At 43.5% G+C, this 25,603-nt stretch overlaps 1 protein-coding gene across 1 annotated transcript in view; it reads right to left on the reverse strand.

The window, feature by feature from the left end:
* Window positions 1-25,603, reverse strand: part of LOC148534690 (glucagon-1-like) — a 37,802-nt gene that overhangs the window by 6,422 nt on the left and 5,777 nt on the right. The window contains exons 2-4 of the mRNA XM_088466370.1: window positions 19,715-19,824; window positions 7,479-7,622; window positions 1,039-1,107 (exon numbers count right to left, since the gene is read on the reverse strand). Coding sequence (XP_088322496.1) covers window positions 1,039-1,107; window positions 7,479-7,622; window positions 19,715-19,815 — 314 coding nt within the window. The 5' untranslated portion in view covers window positions 19,816-19,824. The remainder of the gene's footprint in view (window positions 1-1,038; window positions 1,108-7,478; window positions 7,623-19,714; window positions 19,825-25,603) is intronic.

Here is a 25,603-nt window from a genome sequence, read left to right on the forward strand (position 1 = left end):
GGCACCTCGAAATTCGTTAATTTTTAAAAATCGGAGGCTATTATATTACCCCATAAATAATTTACTGTAGATGGTAATTGATGAACAAGCTGCTAGCCCAGAAATTTATTCCAAATATATCTAAGATACAACAGAAACAGGAATATATCCTCTTCTGGCAAAGATATGTTTCTTGACCATTGCTTCCACTAGCGACCTGTCAATAAATAAGTAATGTACTACAAATATATTTCCATTGTTTTGGTGGGGGAAAATATATTTTTTTAGATTTTATTTAAATAATCTGATGGAATGCAAATGTTTTAAGCAGCAGCAGGCTAATGTGTTGGATTATGGTTTGTCAGTAGGAAATTACTACATTCTTTTAATGAGAGTTAACATACCAGGACTGTAACTATGGGTGTGCGACATGTCGTTGCACAGGGCGGAGGGCCCGTGGGGAAGCACTGTTGCTGCCCCAAGGCCCTTGCTACTGGCTAGTTGGGTGGCTGGATAGGCACCCTGCAGTCAATGTCGCTGTCGCTACAGCAGTGCCATCCAGGCATCCTGCAGTCTGTGCAGCCGCTCAGAGCTTTCTCAAGATGCCCAAAGCAGTGCTAGCTCAGGGCAGTACTGGTGGTGGTGGCCCCGCCCCCCTCTGTGCGTCTGGCCAGGTTGTTACTGTGCTGCAACATACTTCAAATGGGTCCAGTATATTTTGTTGACGGTTAAAATGTTAGCATTCATCATGCGACATGGTCATAATGTCGACATGTAACATGTCAACGTGTTCAGCATGCAGACATCGAGCATGAAGACACTGATGAAATGTCAACATGCAAGCAATGTCGACAATCATCTGTACGGCTGTTCCAGTGCTAAATACCCTAAGCCTGAATGTAAGCCTAAATCTGCTCCTAACTTTGCAAATGATGTTCCAGTGGGTGCAGTTTTGCATCATACTGTGGGGGGCGTCGCAGCGTGCACTTGCTCAGGCCAACCTGTCTCCACACTACACTTTTGTGTACAATAGTATCATTACTCACAGATATGTCTTACCTAAGGAATGAAACATCTGATGGGAGTTTTGAAAGCTTTAAACTGCTGCCAATATGCCTTTTGCTGTCGCTGTAAGGAAAAATATTATTATTCTTTTTTTTTAATAAAGCATCAACATATTACGGAGCACTGTATATGAAGGCATTCATAATACAAAAAAATTACATACAATGACATGAAACATAGGGGTAAATTTACTAAACATGAGTCTGATCGAGTTTTTTTTTTTTTTAATCTCTATTTGCATTGCCGAAACTCGAGCGATTTTCCAGTGTTTAAACTTGAAAATTTACTAAGAAGTGAGTTTAGCTGAAAGTGAGTTGGCCGATGGTGAAGCAGATCAAGATTTCTCCCCTGAGTAGCAAGTTTAGATGAGTTTACTCACCCGAGATGCAGTGTCTTCTCTCTGCAAAACTCTCCCGAGCAAACAGCCTGCACATATCAGTGAGATATGTGAAGGCTGCTTGTGTAGTCTACCTGTTAAACAAAGGTTAAATCTTTAAAAAAAAAAAGACTTAGGGTCCCCCCCAAATGCCTAACCAGCCCTGGACTGCTCAGCCAGTCCTGGTTCCTAAAATTATGGAGAACAAAATGAGTAGGGTTCCCCCGTAATTTAGGAACCAGCACCTGCCTGCAGGGCCAGTGCTGATTTTAAATATAGGGGAAAAAATGCGTAGGGTCCCTCTATATTTAAGACCAGCACCGGACCCAAACCGACTGGGGTGTAATGCCACAGCCAGGAGACCCTATCACCGGGTCTGCAGGGCCAAAGCATTAACACCCCAAGTTAGTCAGCTCAAGCTGGGGATCTCAGGGGAGGTGGGGACCTCCGCAAGAAGGGGTCCCCCCTCTCCCAAAACCCCAGGCTTAGGCTGAAGCCCAGGGCTCTTCCCCGCACCCCTGAAGCAGAGGGTACAGGGGTAATTATGTGGTATATAGTTCTAAACTATTGTAATTTAGAGTGGAACTATAAGTGTCAGCATGCCTGCTCTTTGGCACTTGTGGAACTAAAGTGTCAGCAGGGGGTGGGCACAGTACACACACACACTGTCTAAAGTAAAAAAAATGTACACACCTACCTACCTCACTCACACGTACTCACCTGTGCCAGCTGGTCACATCCACTTGTCCCGTAGAACCCATTTGGAGTACCTGAAAAAAGATATTATACTCTCCTCCATCCTCGAGCTGGTCTCTGTAGCATCCAGGGGTCTTGACAAAAAAAAAAACGCAACCCGATCCAGATACTACCCAGCCCCTGACTGATTAGTGTGAACTGTCAGGAGCCAGCGCCAATCAGCAGCCGCTAACTGTAGAGGGCTGCTGATTGGCTCCGGCTCCTGACCGTTCCCACGTGGGCTGGTCAGTGAGTCAGAAGCCAGAGCCCATCCGCGGGCACTCTGCAGTTACCAGCCGCTAATTGGCTGCCGGCTCCTGACAGTTCACACGGATCAGTCAGGAGCCAGGTAGCGGTGTATGTGGTCACACACATACACCGTTACAGTAAGTATATGGATTGGGTTCTGTTTTTTTATTTTGCCAAGACACCTGCATGCTTCGGAGACCAGCACGAGTATGGAGGTGAGTATAGGATCTTTATTCTAGGTACTCCAAACGGATTCTACTAGAGAAGGGGCCTGACCAGCTGGCTGCAGGTAAGTATGTGTGAGTGAGGTAGGTAGGTGTGTAATAAAGTTTTACCTTAGACGATGTGTGTGTACTGTATTTCTTTAACTATTTATTTTACAGTGGAGGTATGGGTGCCGACTGCCTGCTGACACATGTAGTTCCACACATGCCAAAGGACAGGCATGCTGGCACCTGTAGTTCCACTGTAAATGACCATAGTTTAGAACTATTTAAAACATTATTACCCCCTTACCCACCACTCCAGGGGTGCGAGGAAGAGCCTTGGGCTTCAACGTACCCCTAGGGTTTCGGGAGAGGGGTACCCCTTCTTTGGGGGGTCCCCACCTCCCCTGAGATTCCCGGCTTGGGCTGACCGGCTTGGGGTGTCAATGCTTTGGCCCTGGAGACCTGGTGATAGGGCAGTGTTGGCTAACCTTGACACTCCAGCTGTTGTGGAACTATATATCCCAGCATGCCCTGCCACAGTTTTAGCATGCCTAATAGCAAAACTGTAGCAGTGCATGCTGGGTTATGTAGTTCCATAACAGCTGGAGTGTCAAGGTTAGCCAACACTGTGATAGGGTGTCCTGGCTGTGGCATTACACCCCGGTTGGTTTGGGTCCAAGGATGGTTTTAAATATAGGGGGTCCCCTACGCAATTTTTCCCACCCTATATTTAAAACCAGCACTGGCCCTACTCATTTTGTTCCCCGTAATTTTAGGAGCCAGGACTGGCTGAGCAGTCCGGGCCGGATTATGCTTTTGGGGGGGGTAACCCTACGTCTTCTTTTTTTTTTTTTTAAATAAAAACACTTTAAATTAGGTATACAAACAGAGACATACACAAATCACATTGATCTGTGTATGTTTCTGCAAAACTCGCAGCTCAGGAGGTGGAATGTTTGAAACTTTAATTTCTCTGCGAGTTTGCTTCAGTATCACTCGATACTGAAATCTCGATTCTTGGTAAATTCCTGAGTTGCATCTTTTTCATGAAAAGTACTTCCGAGTTTGCCTGATGGTGAGTTGTTTCAAGGTTTGCGATCTCACCTGAGTTTTACGAGTTTGTCTTTAGTACATTTGCAAGATGAAAAACACGCCTAAACTCATCCGAGATTGTCATCTCGACCAAACTCTATTCTCAGTAAATTTACCCCATAGAGTGAAGATTACCATCTAACCAGGCTAATAAATTGAAAAGTTTACTTTTATTTATGTCCACAATTTGTCCCCCTCAGACCCCACATCCTGATTTGCATAGTTTACGGTGGTATTGTGTGTTTGTGTACACTCTTCATGCAGCACTTAAGGATGACCTGCCACCTATACACATTAGAGACATCCATTATGAGCTGAACTCAATATTCATGATAATGTTGTAACCTATGAATTAACTAAGAATCAATACCTAATGTATTTAATATGAGCCTCATTAATACTAATGACATTAATAGGTCTTGAGTAGTGCAAATTTATATGATGCATACTGGTTCAGCACACAAAATGGATGTATCCACAGTGTTGTGTACATGACAGTTCACAAACCCTCATACATTTTGCTTCATAGTACAGCAATCTCAGCCTCACTGTAGACCAGGCCTGACCAACTTGTGGCTCTCCAGCTGTTGTGAAACTACAAGTCTTAACATGCCCTGCCACAGTTTTAGCATTCCCTAATAGCAATACTATGGCAGGGCATGCTGGAATTTGTAATATCATAACAGCTGGAGAGCCACATGTTGGCCAGGCCTGCTGTAGACTGTCTCCATAACTCATTGTCTGTGCATTCAACCTGCACCAGCAATAGTCTGCTACCCGAAATAATGACATTCTTAACTTGTTCTACTCTTAAGGCTCATACACACTAGACCAGTGGTTCTCAAAGTCGGTTCTTAGGACCCCACACAAGTCACGTTTTCCAGGTCACCCAGCAGGTACACAGGTGTAGTCATTACTCACTGACACATTTTAAAAGATCCACAGGTGGAGCAAATTATTTCAATTGTGATTCTGTGAGGAGACCTAGAAAACATGCACTGTTTGGGGTCCCGTGGACCGAGTTTGAGAACCTGTGTACTAGACGATATGCTGTATGAACGATATTGGTGAAAGATTTCCCTTGAACTTTCTGTAGTGCAGGACAAAGATAATGGGTGTACTCACTGAAAGATATCTTTAAAGACATTTCAGTGAAGTCCTGCCACATCTCTGGACAGGCAATACTTGATGATATCATCAGATTGCCCTGCATGTATGGACGACAAAAGACATTAACGACCCGCAGGAGCGCACATCGTTGGTCGTTCACTGCATACACACTGAACGATATGAACGATATATCATCCATATCGTTCAGAAAAATCATCTAGTGTGTATACGGCTTTACACCGGCCACCAGCAATAACAGTTTAGGACAATTTTTTCATCTAAATTGGCCATGGTTTGGCCTGCATACAATTCAACACACAAAATCTGATCCAGATAAATTTGTTTGGCTAGTGTTGAAAATCTGGTCAGACATTGGTAATACAAGTAGAGGACTTTTCTTTCCTGTCTTTTGACGTTAACAGATATAAGTTTTACTATAGTAACTATTTTTATAAAACAGTGTTAGTTTAGCTAGAAAGACAAGGGTCTATTGGTAATTCGTCTTAAAAAGGGAATACAGTATGTATCTTAGGGCAAGATGTACTGTACTAACCTTGCGGAGTACATCCCGCCAGTCACCGCATCCCTACTGATCGCATATACACTAACATATGCTATCAGTACCGCAAAGGACAGCTCTTCCAATGAGAGCTGTCCTTTGCGATCAGCGCCTCACCCTGGACTTCCGGGTTTATGAATCGGAGTACATCTGCGCATGCGCAGAGTGATGAGGTTGCGGGGCTTGCTGGGAGGGATCTGATTGGATCCCTCATACCAGCGCGGTGCGGTAGAAGCCCATAGGTTTCTATAGGGTAACGCCAGCAAAAGCTGGCATTACCCTCCGCATCGGAGCCCCGGCGACCAGCCAATAATACATATGGAAAATGTGGTAAAACCCTGAAAATGTGTTTTTTTTATCGCATTTTCCATTTAGTACATCCCGACCTTAGAGTTGATGGACTTCAGCAGGTTGAGTATTTGTCAACCAAACTGAACAATGTGATCAGAAATTTGCGGCAGTTAATAACAATATTTGAAAGAACAAATCATTAAAAAAATAATTATCGATGGTTGACGGTAGGTGTAAAGGAAACTATGATCACAACTATGTCAAATACATTGTAAATTGAAAATGTGACGTTTAAAATAAATAAATTAATAAATGTGTGCTCATGACTTTCTATAAAAATGTGTAATTTAAGTCCATGAGGTAGATTTACTAAAACAGACAAGTGGAGGTGCTACACATAACAACCAATCAGATCCTGTCTATCATTTTCTAGAATGCAGTACAGAATTTATAGACAAAATCTGATTGGTTGCTTTGGGAACATCTCCACTTTTTGTTTATAGAAGCTTTAGTAAATCTAGGCCATGTCTTTTTTTTCTTCATGAACATGTAAATTACAATTTCCCAACCATAAGCTGCCTGCAGGGCCGTAACTAGGGTGGTGCACAGGGCACCAAAAAGTCTAGTTACGGCTCTGGCTGCCTGTACATGACCAAATCAGAGTCCACAACAGGTCAGTTATGTACAGCCATATAACCAACCTGTGTAACACTATTTTAGCTCTATTGCATGTAAGCAGTGCAGGTTATAGAACAATGGTGTCTATGGCGTATGACCTTTAGTAAACCCATGGCACAACATGTCTGCCTGAACTTGTGCTACTGATGGTGCCTACCCGACCATTACTCCAAATACGCAGGCGTGTAGGGCGAGGGGGGAGTAAGGGGAGAGGGAGGCAGTGGGAGGCGCTCCCGAAATGTGCAGCTTACCTGATGTAATCAGGGTATTTACTGTATCCATTTCCTTTGCATTTACTTTAAATACATGTACCAGATCCAACAGAGGGAAAGCGGGGACATTGTAAAATGTAAATTAGAGATATGCACCGACCCCCCCCAATGTTTTGGTTTTTGGATCTTTAATATAAAAAAACAACTAAAATTATGTCATTATGTAATTTTGACCTGTTTACATACAATCCAAAACCCGAGTTTGGTTTTAAAATCCGAGTTCCGAACCGTGGGAAGATTCGAACCAGGACTCAGTACCCCAAAGTGATTACGAACTCAGGGCGTGATTCAGAGCCGGACGCTCTGACCAGAGCGCTTGCTCTGAATCAGGGCCCTCCTACCTAAACTTGGAGCTGCCTCCTCCATATACGAGCGGCCAAAAAGATGGTCGCGATGGTCAAGACCATCGCGACCATCGGGCTTGCGACGAGACTCTCGGTGACCGCAAGCCCTGGAGTGATTTTGGCTCTATCAGAGCCAAAATCACTCCCACTGACATCACTAGTGATGCTTCCCCGATGCTAGCTGGGTCTCGCGCATGCGCACGACAGAGCAGCCTCCGTCGTGCGCATGCGCACTAGGGCACCATCGACGGCTCGTGAGCGGGTCTGAATCAGGCCCTCAGACTCGATTCGACTCGGAACCCTAAATTCGGTTGTTGTCGGTCTCTGAGAACCGAACCCGCACATCTCTAATAAAAATACATGCTATTCACAAAAATAAAATATATTCAGTATTATTTGATAATGATTTTCTCTAATAATGACTTAAAACATCTATATGGATGAAACCATATGCCTTATAAGATTAAAGCATTTTAGCTATTATTGGGTTATTTTAGTTCCAGAAATGTTGTTTTTCACCTGAATCGTTTCGTGTTCATCAGCCATTGCACAAAGTCCTTTGCTTTCAGTCTGTCCAGGTACCTTGTTAAATCACTAGAGAAGGTTCCCTCAGAGTGCCGCTTAATATTAGATGTAAAAATCTGAGATTCATATTCCTGCCACCTGTAACCATAAAAATACAGAAACATAAATAACAGAAAAATAATTAATAGAGTTAATTATAATTCTTCAAGAAACTGAAGCTGCAGGAAGGGAGCACGCAGAGTTCTTTATGGGCCAGTCTCTAAAAGCAGCTGTTATCACAGAGCCGGATTAACGACAGGGTGGCCGGGACCCCCATACATAGCTACATCACTAGTGTGAGGGCACTATAGCATATGTGAACTGGGGAAGCTGTGTGGCATTAATTGAACTGGGGGCACACAGTGTGTTTAACAGTGTTAATAATACATTTGTGGTGCTGGGAGTATTTACACATTACACTCTTTAATAACATTGCCAGCATATTTTATTGGGAATTTTATTGGTAGAGGCCCTCACAAACCTTAATCCGCCTCTGTGTTTATACAATATTCTCCAGATCAGAGCAGGAGCCCAAGGGGTGGAACATTGATCTAGAAGAGTCACAGAAATTGCTATAACTGTTTTTTCTCAACAAAAGAATGTCAATAAGGCCATTTTAAAGTATTTAATGTTAACCTTCGGATACGGATACCCAAAATGGGGTAAAAAATGACCCCAAACATAGATTTTTATATGCATACTGAAAAATATTTATAGATAATCATTGATAATTTTTGTATTTTACTTTTAGTCAATTAGTAATGCTATTGTGAATTTAGATCTAAAAAGTAATAAGCCAATTAATTGTAAAAATTAATTGTGTAGTTGGGTCAAATTTTACCCCATTTTGGGATGCTGTGTCATGACTTGCATTGGTGCAAATATTATATCTTTATCTAGGGTTTTCAGTTAGCGCTGCATGTCAAAGGAGGAGAATGAATCTTCTGACGGTGATAATGACATTATTGTTGCACGTGATGGAACAACTTGGTTTATCTGGCCAAAGGCTACTGCAGGTAGACGTTCTAGTACCAATATTGTAAAAGCAAATCCAAGTTTGATGAATATAACCTCAAATATTGCAACACCATCTGATGCCTTCAAGTTACTCATCTCTCAAGAAATTGTCGCCAATTTAGTCACCAAAACAAAAAGAAAAACCAAAGTAATATATCAAGACAAAGTATGGAATCCGGTTGATTGTAACGAAATGAATGCTTTGTTAGGGCTACTTTTGATTGCTGAATGTTGTAGAGGCAGAAGGAATCCAATTAGAGCGTTATGGGAGATGGATAATTTGGCATTTCAAAGACTAGTCTTTTCCGCCACTATGCCACGAACGAGATTCCAAGACATTGCGCAATTCATTAGATATGACAATTTTGAAACTAGAGAGGAGCGGAGGATAGAAAGTAAACTAGCTCCTATGCTCATTGTGTTCAACATTTTCATTGAAAATTGTAAGTTATGTTACACTCCAACAACCTAAGTTGTGTATTGACGAACAACAGGTATCATTTCGGGCAGGTGTCCATTCTGAGTCTGCATGAAATCAAAACCAGACAAATATGGTATAAAAATCTGGGTGATGTGCGATGTAGAAAACGTGTATGCGTGCAATTTACAAATTTATGCCGGTATGATCAATAATGTTCATGAAAAAGAACAAGGAAAGAGAATTGTCAAAAATCTTGTACAACATCTTGGGGATGGGTATGGCATCATCACCACCAACTTCTTTACCACTTTACAAATTGCAAAGGATCTGCTCGAACAAAAAAAAAAAACACTACTCGCTACAGTGAGACAAAATAGTTGGGAAGTACCTAAAGAAATGCTACCAAATAAGACAAAAGCTTTACATTCAAGTAAATTTCTATTTACCAAAGATGCCACCCTAGTATCTTACACACCGAAGAAGAATCAAAGTGTAGTTTTGTTATCTACTCAGCACAAAACTGCAGAAGTTTCAAGTGAAGTAGAAGCATTCAAACCTACCATCATCCTCTATTATAATCATTGATAATGTGCTGTCAACACACTCGACAAAATGGTAAAGGAATATGCATGCAACAGAAGTACTACAAGATGGCCTTTCGTGACTTTCATGAATTGCATTGACATTGGAGCAATAAATGCTTATATTTTATTAAATTGCATTCAAGAATCCCGATTATCAGCAGTAGAGAACATGTTCAAGACGATTAACATTCCTGAAAGAACTGGGTCTTCAATTGATACGTCCTCTGGTGCAGTGACATCTAGAGAAAGGATTCACCGGAGTCCATGAAAAGTATTCAACTGCTATAAAAACTGTCATCAATGTCGAAGAAGTTAGTAAAGTATCTCAACCTAGACTAGATGTGAAATGAGGACGTTGAAAATTGTGCCCGAGGGAGAACGACAGAAAATATTCCGACAGATGTGGAGAATGCGACTCCTTTTTCTCTAAGGACCATATAAAAATAGAGATTCATAAGCGATGTCGTGACTGCAATGAGTGAATTTAGTATATTGTCAACCACACTCACTTACAAACTGTTACAAGTAAATTTTGATGTCTGTGCAATGTATGAACTGTATTTAATTTTAATAAAATGTTATTGATTAGATTACTGATGTTGCATATTATTGAATATAGTAGGTATGGGACTGACCTCACCATACATTTCAATGCAAAATAACTCATTTTAACCTGGTGTCAACTGTGACCCCATTTCGGGCAAAACTACACAAGAAAATATTTTGGGCATCCGAAGGTTAATACTCACAAATCCTATGAAACACACTATTGCTAGAAATAATATCAATCAAGTAACTTTGCACACACCTTTCTTCACAAGCCATTGTAAATGCCATTGCTGTCTGCAGCAATAAAAAGCATTACATATGCATTCAAAATAAAATGAAGATGCTCATTTAGCACAAGGGAGGCACTTAGTATTACGCCTATGACCCGTGTTTCACCGCACTGCAGGAAAGCTTTGGGGCTTGTTCTTAGGGCGTAATAAACTCTCTTCAAATATGATGCTAACTCACTTTTAATACAAGGACAACATGAAGGTTTTGTCTGCCGTGACTTAACTAGTGATCTTTATAAATGTTTGTGTCTATGAGCCCTGTGAAGGTCAGGGTAGAACATGGCCTAGGATATCATAGATGTAGAAGTGACTAACAGGTCTCAGTGGATTTGGGGAAATCTATTTATATCTAGAACTTCCTGTGGCTGAGGGAAAATAAATGAATGGTGAGATCTAAAGTGCTTTCTTCAGCTGTTTGTCTAGCTGAGGAGCCAGCAGGTATAACAGTATCTACTGTCCAAGTGGTTGTTGTTAATGAACATGGAGGAGAAAGAGATTCAGGAATTCTGAAAAATGAAAAAATGCCATAAATAGAAAAATGTTTGACCCTCTGTAGCTGAGCTGGTTTGCTGTGGTTTTTGCCCAAAGGACTTTTCAATAGGACTATAACTGTTTTGCAGCCTGACTAGACAGATTAGGCATACTGTACCTTGACTATATACTGTATAGAAGTCATTTTCATGCTTAATGAATCAGTAGATTATATTAGCCAATGCCAGCTAGAGGTGTAAACTTTTCTGTTATGTTTCCCTTTCCATCACTATCATTGTTGTCTAAAAACATTTGTCTTTCTAGATTGAGTGGTATATGCATGGCCGGCTCTTCCAAAACATCCCGATTTCAGCAGCACAGTACTGTCGAAGAGGCCCGCGAGTGGTCAAATCGGGGGGTTGGAGACCCCCACCACCGCAGCTCTGCAGCGGTGCCGGGACCCCGGAGTCTGAATGGATGCTGCACGGCATCCATTCAGTGCCATGAGAGGGCTGGGGGAAAGCCCAGCTAGTGAGGCTCCCCCCAGCCTGTCGGTATTTGGAGGCATGCCATGCGGGCACGCCCCTCAGATAACGTCACATAAGAAGGCATGGCCTATGGTAATTAGGCCACGCCCCCCATTTCAGCCACGTGCGATAAGGAGCGCAGAACACTTGGCCGGCACAGGGCGCTATTAGCCCTAGAGCCGGTCCTGGGTATATGTATCAAGAGTTGCTGCTAAGGGGCTTATTCATCCTAACTAAACTGGCCCGTTACACATGCAGAAATGCTAGTTTCTGCATATTTAAGGTAACGGCCATTCATCATCATTGCAGAGTTTTCCTGCGAGAACAAACGCTATCTTCAGATCTACTTCCTATGGGAAGGAGTTCCAGGGATGCCAAGAAGGATCTGAGCGGGGAGCATGCAAGGTCTTTCCGACTTCACAGGTCCACCATTGCCAGGTATAGGCTAACACCAGCTCAAGATTGTATGATAAAACCCCATTTGCAGTTCAGTTTTTAAAACTACTTGTGGAGGTATATCTTTAGTCTATTTAATCCTGAGCGCTGGTGTCTTCAGTGACAGGATGAGGACCTGGAACATCTCATTACATGTTGATGAGAGACAATAGCCAATCAGGAGTGCAGATTTCCCCAGAAGCCATAAGCATAAAGTTGTTATTATTGGTTTTACATACAAGTTCTATCATTTGCTGAAAACAATACACATATTTGCATTAAAAATATTCTCTGTGTGCTTGTGAATGACATGGGCCTCAAATGTATGTCGTGTAAATTAACAGCTTTTGACAAAGGATACCAGGTCAGAAAAATTAAAATTAACCTGCAACTGCAATAAATAGTGCCTTACACACAGTGGCGTAAATTCATCCCAGACGCCCGGAGGCAAGTTGTAATTTGGTGCCCCCTCACCACAGCCGCTGACACTGTAATGTAGCAATTTGCATGCAGACAGGCTATAGATAGACGAAGGCAGCAGCTGATAGTCTGACATGGAGCTCTCCACTAGTGTATGGTGGCCTCTAATGTGCCAGGAAGGGGTGCCATGAATTGGTCGGTCGTGACGGTACACTCCAGGTACATAGTTACAACCCCAAATGGGGTGAATATGTTGTGGACAATGGAGGAGGTGCCCCTTCAGAGCTGGAGCCCGGCGGCAGGTGCCTCCATTGTCTCCCATAGTTCTGCCCCTGCTTACATATCCAGGTGTTCAACTCAAGGTATGTGGACAAACCAGACGGCTCTAGTTATTCGGCCATGTAGCACAACTAGCACTGTCAGATGACAACCAGGTAAACAGTGAGATAGTGAGTAAAGATTGAGTGGGATTGGCAGTAGTTTTGGACCACACACATACTGTGATTACACGGATTATGGACACCTTTGTAATTATGGAATGCACAGGTACTGCCAAACTCTATTCCATCTTGATAGGACATTTCCCTAAAGGGCTACTGTCACCAGCCACACATGAGTCCGATTTCCAGTATGGAGTCTTTCACAGTGCTCTATCTTTTTATTCACCCTTCCACTGACGCCGCTCACTGTCTATTTTCATCCTGAATAGGTAAAATGTGTGGATGAGGATGTGGTGCAGAATTGTGTTATGGACTTAGGTTTTCCTGGCTATATATATAAGTTAAGGCGTGCTGCCAGTAATGATGTCTATAATCTCACTCAGACACAATATTACAGGGTGACTCTTTACAATAGGTAAATGCTATAGCAATGAATATTTATTTATTATCAGTTATTTATATAGCGCACACATATTACGCAGCGCTTTACAGAGAATATTTGGCCATTCACATCAGTCCCTGCCCCAGTGGAGCTTACAATCTATATTCCCTGTTACATTCTCATATACACACCAGGATTAATTTTTTTGGAGCCAATTAACCTACCAGTATATTTTTGGAGGGTGGGAGGAAACCGGAGCACTCGGAGGAAACCCACGCAAACACAGGGAGAATATACAAACTCCACACAGTTAGGGCCGTAGTGGGAATCGAACCCATGATATTATTATAGTCTGTGAAGTGGTGTTCTAGCAAATCTACTAAGTGATAATATAACAACCTCAGCATTAGGAATACTTTTCAAATAATGGGAATAAGCAATGGCATCATATATACTATCATTTAGCTTTTTTTATTGTTTGTTTGCTTGGTTCTTATTTTATCATAATCTTTTTTTATCCAGTAGAGGGAGCCCTTGCTCTACTGTCTACATAGAACACTGTTGTTGTGTTAATAAATAATCTAATAATCCTTTCGATGTATGTACGTATTTGTGTGTGTGTGTATATATATATATATAGATAGATAGATAGATGTGTGTGTGTGTGTGTGTAAGACATGGTGTATACCTTAAAGTTAATATATTTAAATATTATTATTATTATCATTATTATTATTATTATTATTATTATTAATAAGTTAAATCCCCATATAGGAATGCAGCCTATCCACAGAGTTTGCTGGTGGCACAGAGGCTAGATGCACTATCATATGGCACAGTAAATATGAATGTGTGGCCCACAAGCCTAGATAACAGCAGATTACCACGCACGACACTGAGTTTTGATACTATATGAACCCCTTATTATTATTATTATTATTATTATTATTATTATGTTAATTAATAATTTATATAGCAACAAAATCTTCTGCAGCACTGTATAAAGTACTGTTAGTAATACATACATGGTATAACTTTAACAGTTACAATGTTAAAGACAATACAAAGACAGTAAAAATACTAATCCAGTTTAAAAGAAATGAAAATCTACATAAGAAGCGGCAGCTTCTCTATAAACAAGAGGTGAGAGAACATTTTAGGTGACAAAGGATCGGATGCAGGGAGGTCGCACAAGGGGTACACATCTTAGGTTGTGCCCAACAGCGCATGCGCCTGGCTTACAGTCATCATTAGCGTATATTTGCACCTACCATGTAGCACCTGGGAAAGATACGCCTCTTAACAGGTGTATATGCGTATTTTGGTAAGCATGACCATACCCTACATCTGGATGCCTCTTCTCTCTGGCTGGAGACCCTGTGAGTGTCTGGGGGTATGAGGAATAAAGTGCCCCAGAATAGGTGCTGCAAAGATGAAACCTTGGAGGAGTTAGTGAGCAGAGAAGATTATATTCTACTTTTATCAACATGAGTTCCCAGAACAAACAATACAGTAGTGGTTTGTGGAGAAAAGCTTGGCAATATCCAATGGAAGCAGCTTGCCAGAAATGTGTATGCCTAGTTCTGCAGACTCAGACAGAAGCACCATTGTATTTTGATGAGGTAGTTTGTCATAAATTGATATAGCGGGATGGAGGGGATGTAGTGTATATCCTGGTGGTCGGAATACCGGCACCGTAATCTCAACCACTGGCATTCCGATGGTAAGTATTGGGGTTAGAGGGAGGGTTAGAGTTAGGCACTAGGGGGACGGTTAGGGTTAGGCTGCAGGGTGTGTGGGTTAGGTTTAGGCTGCGGGGAGGGAGGGTTAGGTTTAGGGGTAGGGTTAGGATCATACTTGCCAACTCTCCCTGATTGTCAGGGAGACTCCCTGAAATAGTAGCAATCTCCCTGACTCCCTGAAGAGTCTAGCACTCTCCCTGATTGCACCTTACCCCCATTATGAAGCTGTTATATATAAAAAAAAAACCCTAGAGATGTATACATTCCAATGGGATCAATAGTATCATTCCCTTCCATTGGTTATAAGGCACAATGATCCCTATGGCTACATGCATTTTCTGAAAGGTATTAGTGTTTTCATCAACACATAGATCTTACTAACTGCTTTGGGGTTCACTTATATTTAGATTTAAATCACTTTTATGACACGCCCCTCAGATGTAGCAATAATAACGCGCACTCAGGTGTTGCTCTCAATCTGCCTGAAATGCTTTTTCAAAAGTAGGCAAGTATGGTTAGGATACTTACCAACAAGTGTCGGTGTCCTAACCCTGTCGGGATGCCGGCGTCCGGATTTTAACCGCCTGGTCCTGAGCGTCAGCATCCTGAGAGCCCAATACCCAATCTGGATGGAGAGTGCACATTTAAAACCCATGCTTTACAGAAGTTTGCATTTAAGGCCTTATTCAGAGCTAGGTGTAACAGCAATGACAGTCCTTATGTCCCCTCACTCTCATGATTAATTAAGACATTGGTGCTTATCCGGAGTTGGGCAGATATGTGTCAAATTATTTATCACTAAAAAATCATACATAAAAAGTAATGTATTTACACCCATAAGCTGAGTTGGAGGTATCTCAAGATGCGCGTCACCAGGTTTACGTCAGGCGTACTTACTGTGTTGATAGCAAAAAAACACATTTGCTATGATTTTTTACTTAAATATAAATAAATAAATAAACAAATCCCTGTATACAACAGCAGGTATAATCTTTCTTCTTGTGTGCAAATGAAAGTAACAAACAATTAAAAAATCTGCTCCCAAAATGATATAATATATGCACAATCAATGAAGAAAGGGGATGGGTATGAGATGCTGACAGCTGAGTAGCAGCTGGTTGAAATACCAATGCCAGAAGCCTGATCACTGAAGATCCTGACTAGGGCAGGTAAGTACCCTAATCCTCCCCTCTCCCCCCCTAACTCTAGCCCTCCCCTAGTGGTGCCTAACCCTAACCACCCTGGGCGGTGCATAACCCTAACCTCCCCTCAGTGGTGCCAAAACCTAACCCCCCCTTCTTGCACCCTAAACCTAATCCTCCCGGGGGTGGTGCCTAACCCTAAAGTCCCCCCAGTGGTGCCTAACCCTATCCCCCCCTCTCCATAGCCTACCCTCCCAGGGGGGTGCCTAACCCTAAATCTCCCCAGGGGTGCCTAAACCTAACCTACCACCCCCCCGCGGCTAAAACTAATACTTACAGGTGTCTGGACATTTGGGACATGGTGGATGCCGACGCTGGTCTTTTGGGATATCGGTGTCGGCATTATGCCGGGCGGCAGGATTCCGGTGTCAATATTTTGGCGGCCACATCCTGTCCGCCTGCAATTTGACTACAACCCGAAGAAAGCAGCTTTCAGCTTTCGCTTATGAATCTGCAATCATAGAAGCTGTAAGCATTTGCACCCCTTTCCATCCCGCATTCTGCCTCTCCAAGTGCAAGCAGTAGCAAGTACCAAGTTTACATATGGGTGAAACTGTATAGTACGTCTTTTTGCAGCATGCCCCCGTCTCTCAAGCCGGCTGAGCCGAGCACCAGGAGGTGGAGCTGCTCAGCCCGGCTTTTGGGCGAGACCATAAGTTCATTGGCCCTTTTGGCATTTGGAAAAGTGCGTGATGACATGTCCGGCCCTGGGGACAGGTGTACTGGGCCCCAAGAAACCGAAGGACCCCGGCCACTCAGGAGACCACAGAGCCCAGTCTAGGTTCTGGTGCTGGAGAGACAGCGCAGGAAGGGGTGAAGCCAGAGAGGCATGGGGTGGCTTGTTGGAGCTGAAGAGATGATGGGAGGGGTGCTGGGAGAGAGGGTGATGAGTCTGGAACTGGGGGGAAAGGATAAGGCCAGGGAGACAGAAAGAGGGATGAGGCTGGAGATGGAGGTACAGAGAGGGGGATGAGGCTGGAGAGGCAGAGAGGGGGATGAAGCTGGAAAGACGGTTGAAAAACATTTTATATATATTTTTATTGAACCAATAGGGGTATAATAAATATATTGGAAATTTCTGAGCTGATTCAGCGCTGTTTTTTATCTTCTTTGTATCTTTTATGTCTTAAAAAATGCAGTTTGAGTAGACTGCTTATTTAGAGATCAACAGTTTCAGTGTTTAATAATAATAAGTTTATTTTTTTGTCTTTTTTCAGAGATGAGGATGAGGCTGGAAAGACACAGGGAGCATGGGGCTGAAGAGACACAGTGGGGGTGGGGCTGGAGAGAATAGGGGGGTGAGCTGATGACCGACTGGCCAGTACCTACAGAGGGATAGAGGGGAGGCCCCAAAAACATGAGTGTACCAGGCCCGAAGGTTTCTGTTGCCAGCCCTGCATTGCGCTTATCCAGTGTGCTTCATGACATGACTGATGCAAATAGTTTTAGTTAATTGCAAAGGTGCATTTTGAAAATGCTGCCTTCATTGTGCTTTAACTATAGGTATATTTAATGAAATAAACATGTAAAATTGAAATAATTAAAATGTTTTTATTTCACTGGTATTACACAATGGCCTGATTCATAGGTGGATGAAGTTGCAGCAGAGGTTGCAGCCGCGGTAATATGCAAATGCTGGATTCAGTCTTCCCCTTGAGCACCGGACAATGTATGCCCTGAGATGCCCACTTTCAATGCCTTGGCAAAGAATCGCTCAACTATGTAAGCATTGGCACTGTGGCCACCTCTGAAGCCGGCTCAATATCTCATTCAGAGATAATTAAATCATCCAATTTATATACAGACTTTGGTCCTGATGCTGAGTTGAATGCAAATTGACCATAATTGCTTCCATATTAGGTATGGAAATAAATGCACATATTTACCTTTATGCAGAGTTGTATGCACCTATTCATTCACTTAACTAAATACTTGTCATCACAATCATCACTTGCACTAGGCTACACTTGGTGCATATGATATGGGAACAGGCAGGGGCACCGAGAGGGGGGGGGGAGCGGGTACAGATTACCGGGGCCCGGGCCTCCCGCGATTAGGCCACGCCCCCTATTACCCGGCCCGCCGCGGCTCTCGGCAGGTCTGGGAACAGGAGTACTGATGCTTCCATCCAGCTTTACATAGCCCACAATTGCGTCCACACGCCTCCACTGAGCATCTATGTGAGATTGTCCCATTACAGCCCAGTTATGTCATTCAGTTGCAAGTGAAGGTGCGACTGAAATCAGGGCCATAACTAGGGGTGTGCAAGCGGTGTCGCCACTCCAAGCGCAGGGCTCTGTGGGCGGCACCGTCACTGCTCCATGGCCCTTGCTTCTGGCGGCTAGCAGGGTGCCTGGAATCACCTGCAGCCAGGATTGCTGCTGCAGTGCTGCCTGGAGCGTCCTTCGGATGGTTCAGCCATATACCCCCAGTTGAACAGCCGATTGGAGCATTCTCAGGACGCTCCGGTCAGTGCTGCACTTAGCAATGCTGGCGCCACCGCCCCCCTCTGCGTGACGTAAAGATGTCATGATTGTGATGTCATGACATCATGCGCTCAGGGTGCGGGGCTGGCACAGGGAGCAGCCGTACCCTGTTATGGCACTTACCCAAATATATATGATTATGCATCACCTGTACTAGCATACGCCTGGTTCCAGGAAAATGCGCAGAGTGGAAACAAGCAAAATAAGATACGCTCCATTGACAGGTAAATCCAATGCAATATCCAGCCCTTTGTCTGTACTTTAGTTTGTTATAAATATTCCCTAAATATATGGGATGGAGTTTTCATTAATATGGGTAAAAGTTCCTACTCATTCAGCCAAAGTACAGTTATGTCAGCTTTCTATTCCAATGCATCAGTGAAGGCCAATTAGCTTGAGATATGTAGAATAAGCTCTTTACTTTGCCATACAATACGATCAGCTATGACGTGTTTTGGATAGCCAATAAAATAAAACCTGCAATAATTTTGGAAAAGAACCAAATAAAACCGAACCAACACATCTCTAATTTTAATATATTTTAATTTTCTCATTTAAGAAATAAAACCTGATAGGATATATTAATGTAACATAGTGCCATAATAAGCAAACTTGTTCATATAAATTATGCTTCAGGGCCTGATTCAGTACTGTATGGAACTGCACATACAATAGCGATTACGCACGCAGTTGAACTGCGATAGTATGCTAATCCATTGCGATCGCAATGCCCTCGCAGCATAACATAATTACGCCAACTTTACTTACCACACATCCGTAATGTTTAGCAAGACTGCGAAACCATCGGTACAGTCGAGTACCATCGCAGCCTCACACACTCTTGCACAAGCTCTGACCTTACTCAGGAATTGCTAACAACCATGCACACTATGAGACCTCAGACTGCGTAGGGCATCACAGTGGATCATTTATGTACGCTCCTGCAATGGCGTTGAGACGCACTGGCACACCTGCATTCAACCGACCGCCCCCCGTCACCACCTACAAATGGCACTTCCTGTCAATCACTTTGCGATGGGTCTGCGTAGTGACTGCGATCGCAGTCCCGATCTAAGTGGCTAGTTCGCACTCTGCAATGCATACGCATGTGCAGTACGCAGCAATCGCCCAATTGCGTGCATATTAGCAGTTGCATACGGTAGTGAATCAGGCCCTCAGTGAGACGTGCATGACAAAGACCCCTCTGGTCTTACCATAGTCTTACCTGGTTTCATCCGAAGAATCTCTTATCAAAATCTGAAGACTGTCTCCAGCCATAACCAAGATCATTGCTCCTGTTAGGTACATTAATTGGGACTTCTTCATTTGGTAATGCTAGGGAGAAAACCATTCAAGCCAAAGAGTTATTACTGCAAATGTTATCATGTGACTTACACCCTAGGACAGTGGTTCCCAAACTTTTTTGAATCACGGCCCCCTAGAGTATCAGCATTGTTTTCTCGGCACCCCTAAGCCAAAAGTTTGTTGTTGAGAAATTCAGAAAAAAATGTAGTGAAGTAGTACAGTGACATAAATTGTGCTGACCTGTCACCCTTAGGTTTGGTTATATAGTGGTGGACAGGTTTGTGCTTCTGTTTGTGCACATATTTACATTACAGTGACCATAAACAATTAGATTTGGTGCTGGACCTCCAACCGGAGGCACCCCTGCAAGTGTCCTGAGGCACCCTAAGGTGCCGCGGTGCACAGTTTGGGAACCACTGCCCTAGTTGGTAATTATTACATATTTTGGTAGATGAGAGGTGTGTATTATTATTCTGGCCCTTACTCACTATATGACTCATATAATAATGTGCTACACAAGTGATATCTAATATGCCCATGCAGCTGATGGTATATGAGAAATATAGTTGTTTTGTGCAGAACTATCCATGTAAAGGAGACTGGACTTGAGATATGTTTCTAAGATCACCTTTATTTTACTCCACCTAGTTTTATTACATGAGGGATGAAAATAATAACACATGACAAAAATGAATCAGTGCTTTCGTATGATGCTGTTCTCATGGCTGCTGTGGAAGTTCCCAGCTGTTGCTGGGTGTATGGAAGCACTGTGCTGCTGCATCAGAAAGGGGCATAAACGTGAATAATGATTTGTCTTATCACCTAGGAGTTGTCACTTGTTATTTTACAGCGTTATAGTGGTAAAGGTTTATGGTAGTAACATCTGGATAAACTGTACACATCCAAAGCCTAGAACTGCCACATTTCTTGTGTATGCCAAAGTAATTAAAAAAAGTGAATGTGTTGCATTATACACCTTCCAGTTATGTGGTAATTGTGTTTTTATCCCGGCCTACCATTGTAACGTATGCAGAAACTGATCAATTCCTAGTACATTTTGGGAGAGTTTTTATATAATTCTACCTACTGTAACTCTGGAACGTGCTGCAAAAGTCACAGGTACTTAGGACTCCTAGGGGTAAATTTACTAAGAATTGAGTCTGGGAGAGTTTTTTTTAACTCGATTAGCTTCACCGAAACTCGGGTGATTTGAAGCTCCTGAGACTCGCAAATTTACAAAGAAGTGAGTTTAGCTGAGAGTGAGATGGCCGATGGTGAAGCAAAACGAGATTTCTCCCCCGAGTAGCAGGTTTTGCAGGAGATTACTCACCCGAGATTGCAGTGTCTTCTCTCTGCAAAACTCTCCTGAGCAAGCAGCCTGCACATATCAGTGAGATATATGTAAGCTTCTTGTGTTCTAGTATGTAAAAAAACAGGTTAAAAGTAAAAAAAAAAATGACATAGCCCCCCCTTCCCCCTAAAGCTTAACCAGCTCCAGACTTGCAAGCCAGTCCTGGTTTCTAAGATTATGGGGAACAAAATGTGTAGGGTTCCACCGTAATTTAGAAACCAACACCAGGCTGCAGGGCCAGTCCAGGTTTTAAATGTAGGGGGGAATAATGCATAAGGTACTCCCTATATTTAAAACCAGCACCGAACCCAAAACGGCCGGGCTGTAATGCCACAGCCTGAAGACCCTTTCATTAGGGCTCTGGGGCCAAAGCATTATCAGCCCAAGCCAGGGATCCCAGGGGAGGTGGGGACCCCCCCAAAAAAGTCCATGGTTTACTGCGGAGACCAGCGCCAGGATATAGGTGAGTATGCAATCTTTTTTGCAGGGCCAGTCATTAAGGATTCTACTGGAGAAGAGGACAGAAGCATCTGGTATAGGTAAGTATGTGTGAATGGGTAGGTGTATGTAATAAAGTTATACTTGGCATGGTGTTGGTGTTTTATATTTAATTAACTATTTATTTTACAGTGGGGGTCAGGGGCTGGCTGGCAACTTTCAGCCTGGGGGCAACACAAGCAAGTGGCCCTGGTGATGTTAACCCTGACTAGAGGTTACACATAAAAAACGCAATAGCCCTCACAGGAACAAAAATAAAACACATATGCATTGCCCATGCCGCCCTACAAAAGTTTGACCTGACCTGTCAGACTCACACAGCGGAACTACCAGTTGCTGCCACTTCAACTTGCAGGCGCTGAAGAGCGGAATAGAGAGAGGAGCTCCCAGTCTCCCCCTTGCCCTCAGCCACGGACAGCACCGGCACACTGCAGCATCAGTGAGTAAGTCACTGCAGATCACAATGCACAGTACTAAGCCCTGGAGAGAGTCAAACTGAATGAAAAAGTACCAACCAATCAGCTCCTGTCATTTTTCAAACACAGCCTGTAAAATGACAGGAGCTGATTGGTTGGTACTTTATCTCCATCCACTTTATCTTTCTCTAAGGCTTAGTACACAGACCCCTTAGCAAACACCCATTACAGCAAAAAAAATATCCACACAAGAATTAACATTTAAAAACATACTGCACATATACAGTATATACACAAACTAGATTTAATGTCCTGCGTTGCCTGGCTTTCTTTTTAATATTTTTTTAACTCTATTTCTTCAACCCACGTTTCTCCTCCCCACTTTTCCCTTCTCATTCCATCTTTCACTTCCCGCTCTGTCTCTTCTCCATATCTCTCTTCGCCCTCCACTATTTCTTTTTCTCCAATCCCACTACTTTGTCTCTCTTTTCAATCCCATCTTGGTCTTTTCCCCCTCTTGCTCTCCTGCCCCTCTATGTCTGTCTTTGTTTCCATTCTGTCCCTCTATGTCTGTCTTTGTTTCCGTTCTGCCGCTCTATGTCTGTCTTTGTTTCCGTTCTGCCCCTCTATGTCTGTCTTTGTTTCCGTTCTGCCCCTCTATGTCTGTCTTTGTTTCCGTTCTGCCCCTCTATGTCTGTCTTTGTTTCCATTCTGCCCCTCTATGTCTGTCTTTGTTTCCGTTCTGCCCCTCTATGTCTGTCTTTGTTTCCGTTCTGCCCCTCTATGTCTGTCTTTGTTTCCTTTCTGCCCCTCTATGTCTGTCTTTGTTTCCGTTCTGCCCATCTGTCTGTCTTTGTTTCCGTTCTACCCCTCTATGTCTGTCTTTCTTTCCGTTCTGCCCCTCTATGTCTGTCTTTGTTTCCGTTCTGCCCCTCTATGTCTGTCTTTGTTTCCGTTCTGCCACTCTTTGTCTGTCTTTGTTTCCGTTCTGCCCCTCTATGTCTGTCTTTGGTTCCGTTCTGCCCCTCTATGACTGTCTTTGTTTCCGTTCTGCCCCTCTATGTCTGTCTTTGTTTCCGTTCTGCTCCTCTATGTCTGTCTTTGTTTCCGTTCTGCCCCTCTATGTCTGTCTTTGTTTCCGTTCTGCTCCTCTATGTCTGTCTTTGTTTCCGTTCTGCCCCTCTATGTCTGTCTTTGCTTCCGTTCTGCCCATCTATGTCTGTCTTTGTTTCCGTTCTGCCCATCTATGTCTGTCTTTGTCTCGTTCTGCCCCTCTATGTCTGTCTTTGTTTCCGTACTGCCCCTCTGTCTGTCTTTGTTTCCGTTCTGCCCCTCTATGTCTGTCTTTGTTTCCGTTCTGCCCATCTATGTCTGTCTTTGTCTCGTTCTGCCCCTCTATGTCTGTCTTTGTTTCCGGACTGCCCCTCTTTCTGTCTTTGTTTGCGTTCTGCCCCTCTATGTCTGTCTTTGTTTCCGTTCTGCCCCTCTATGTCTGTCTTTGTTTCCATTCTGCCCATCTATGTCTGTCTTTGTTTCCGTTCTGCCCCTCTGTCTGTCTTTGTTTCTGTTCTGCCCCTCTATGTCTGTCTTTGTTTCCATTCTGCCCCTCTATGTCTGTCTTTGTTTACGTTCTGCCCATCTATGTCTGTCTTTGTTTCCGTTCTGCCCATCTATGTCTGTCTTTGTTTCCGTTCTGCCCCTCTATGTCTGTCTTTGTTTCCGTTCTGCCCTCTATGTCTGTCTTTGTTTCCGTTCTGCCCCTCTGTCTGTCTTTGTATCGTTCGGCCCCTCTATGTCTGTCTTTGTTTCCGTACTGCCCCTCTGTCTGTCTTTGTTTCCATTCTGCCCCTCTATGTCTGTCTTTGTTTCCATTCTGCCCATCTATGTCTGTCTTTGTATCGTTCTGCCCCTCTATGTCTGTCTTTGTTTCCGTACTGCCCCTCTGTCTGTCTTTGTTTCCGTTCTGCCCCTCTATGTCTGTCTTTGTTTCCATTCTGCCCCTCTATGTCTGTCTTTGTTTCCGTTCTGCCCATCTATGTCTGTCTTTGTTTCCATTCTGCCCCTCTATGTCTGTCTTTGTTTCCTTACTGCCCCTCTGTCTGTCTTTGTTTCCGTTCTGCCCCTCTATGTCTGTCTTTGTTTCCGTACTGCCCCTCTGTCTGTCTTTGTTTCCGTTCTGCCCCTCTATGTCTGTCTTTGTTTCCGTTCTGCCCCTCTATGTCTGTCTTTGTTTCCATTCTGCCCCTCTATGTCTGTCTTTGTTTCCATTCTGCCCATCTATGTCTGTCTTTGTTTCCGTTCTGCCCCGCTATGTCTGTCTTTGTTTCCGTTCTGCCCCTCTATGTCTGTCTTTGTTTCCATTCTGCCCCTCTATGTCTGTCTTTGTTTCCGTTCTGCCCATCTATGTCTGTCTTTGTCTCGTTCTGCCCCTCTATGTCTGTCTTTGTTTCCGTACTGCCCCTCTTTCTGTCTTTGTTTCCGTTCTGCCCCTCTATGTCTGTCTTTGTTTCCGTTCTGCCCCTCTATGTCTGTCTTTGTTTCCGTTCTGCCCCTCTATGTCTGTCTTTGTCTCGTTCTGCCCCTCTATGTCTGTCTTTTTTTCCATTCTGCCCCTCTGTCTGTCTTTGTTTCCGTTCTGCCCCTCTATGTCTGTCTTTGTTTCCGTTCTGCCCCTCTATGTCTGTCTTTGTTTCCGTTCTGCCCATCTATGTCTGTCTTTGTCTCGTTCTGCCCCTCTATGTCTGTCTTTGTTTCCGTTCTGCCCTCTATGTCTGTCTTTGTTTCTGTTCTGCCCCTCTGTCTGTCTTTGTTTCCTTTCTGCCCCTCTATGTCTGTCTTTGTTTCCGTTCTGCCCATCTATGTCTGTCTTTGTTTCCATTCTGCCCATCTATGTCTGTCTTTGTTTCCGTTCTGCCTCTCTATGTCTGACTTTGTTTCCTTCTGCCCCTCTATGTCTGTCTTTTTTTCCGTTCTGCCCCTCTGTCTGTCTTTGTTTCCGTTCTGCCCCTCTATGTCTGTCTTTGTTTCCGTTCTGCCCTCTATGTCTGTGTTTGTCTCCGTTCTGCCCCTCTATGTCTGTCTTTGTTTCCGTTCTGCCCCTCTATGTCTGTCATTGTTTCCGTTCTGCCCCTCTATGTCTGTCTTTGTTTCCGTTCTGCCCCTCTATGTCTGTCTTTGTTTCCGTACTGCCCCTCTGTCTGTCTTTGTTTCCGTTCTGCCCCTCTATGTCTGTCTTTGTTTCCATTCTGCCCCTCTATGTCTGTCTTTGTTTCCGTTCTGCCCCTCTATGTCTGTCTTTGTTTCCATTCTGCCCCTCTATGTCTGTCTTTGTTTCCGTTCTGCCCATCTATGTCTGTCTTTGTTTCCATTCTGCCCATCTATGTCTGTCTTTGTTTCCGTTCTGCCCCACTATGTCTGTCTTTGTTTCCGTTCTGCCCCTCTATGTCTGTCTTTGTTTCCGTTCTGCCCCTCTATGTCTGTCTTTGTTTCCGTTCTGCCCATCTATGTCTGTCTTTGTCTCGTTCTGCCCCTCTATGTCTGTCTT

This window comes from Taudactylus pleione, unplaced genomic scaffold, assembly GCF_031769625.1.
Source record: "Taudactylus pleione unplaced genomic scaffold, aTauple2 ptg000065l, whole genome shotgun sequence".
In the NCBI taxonomy this organism is placed as follows: Eukaryota; Metazoa; Chordata; class Amphibia; order Anura; family Myobatrachidae; genus Taudactylus; species Taudactylus pleione.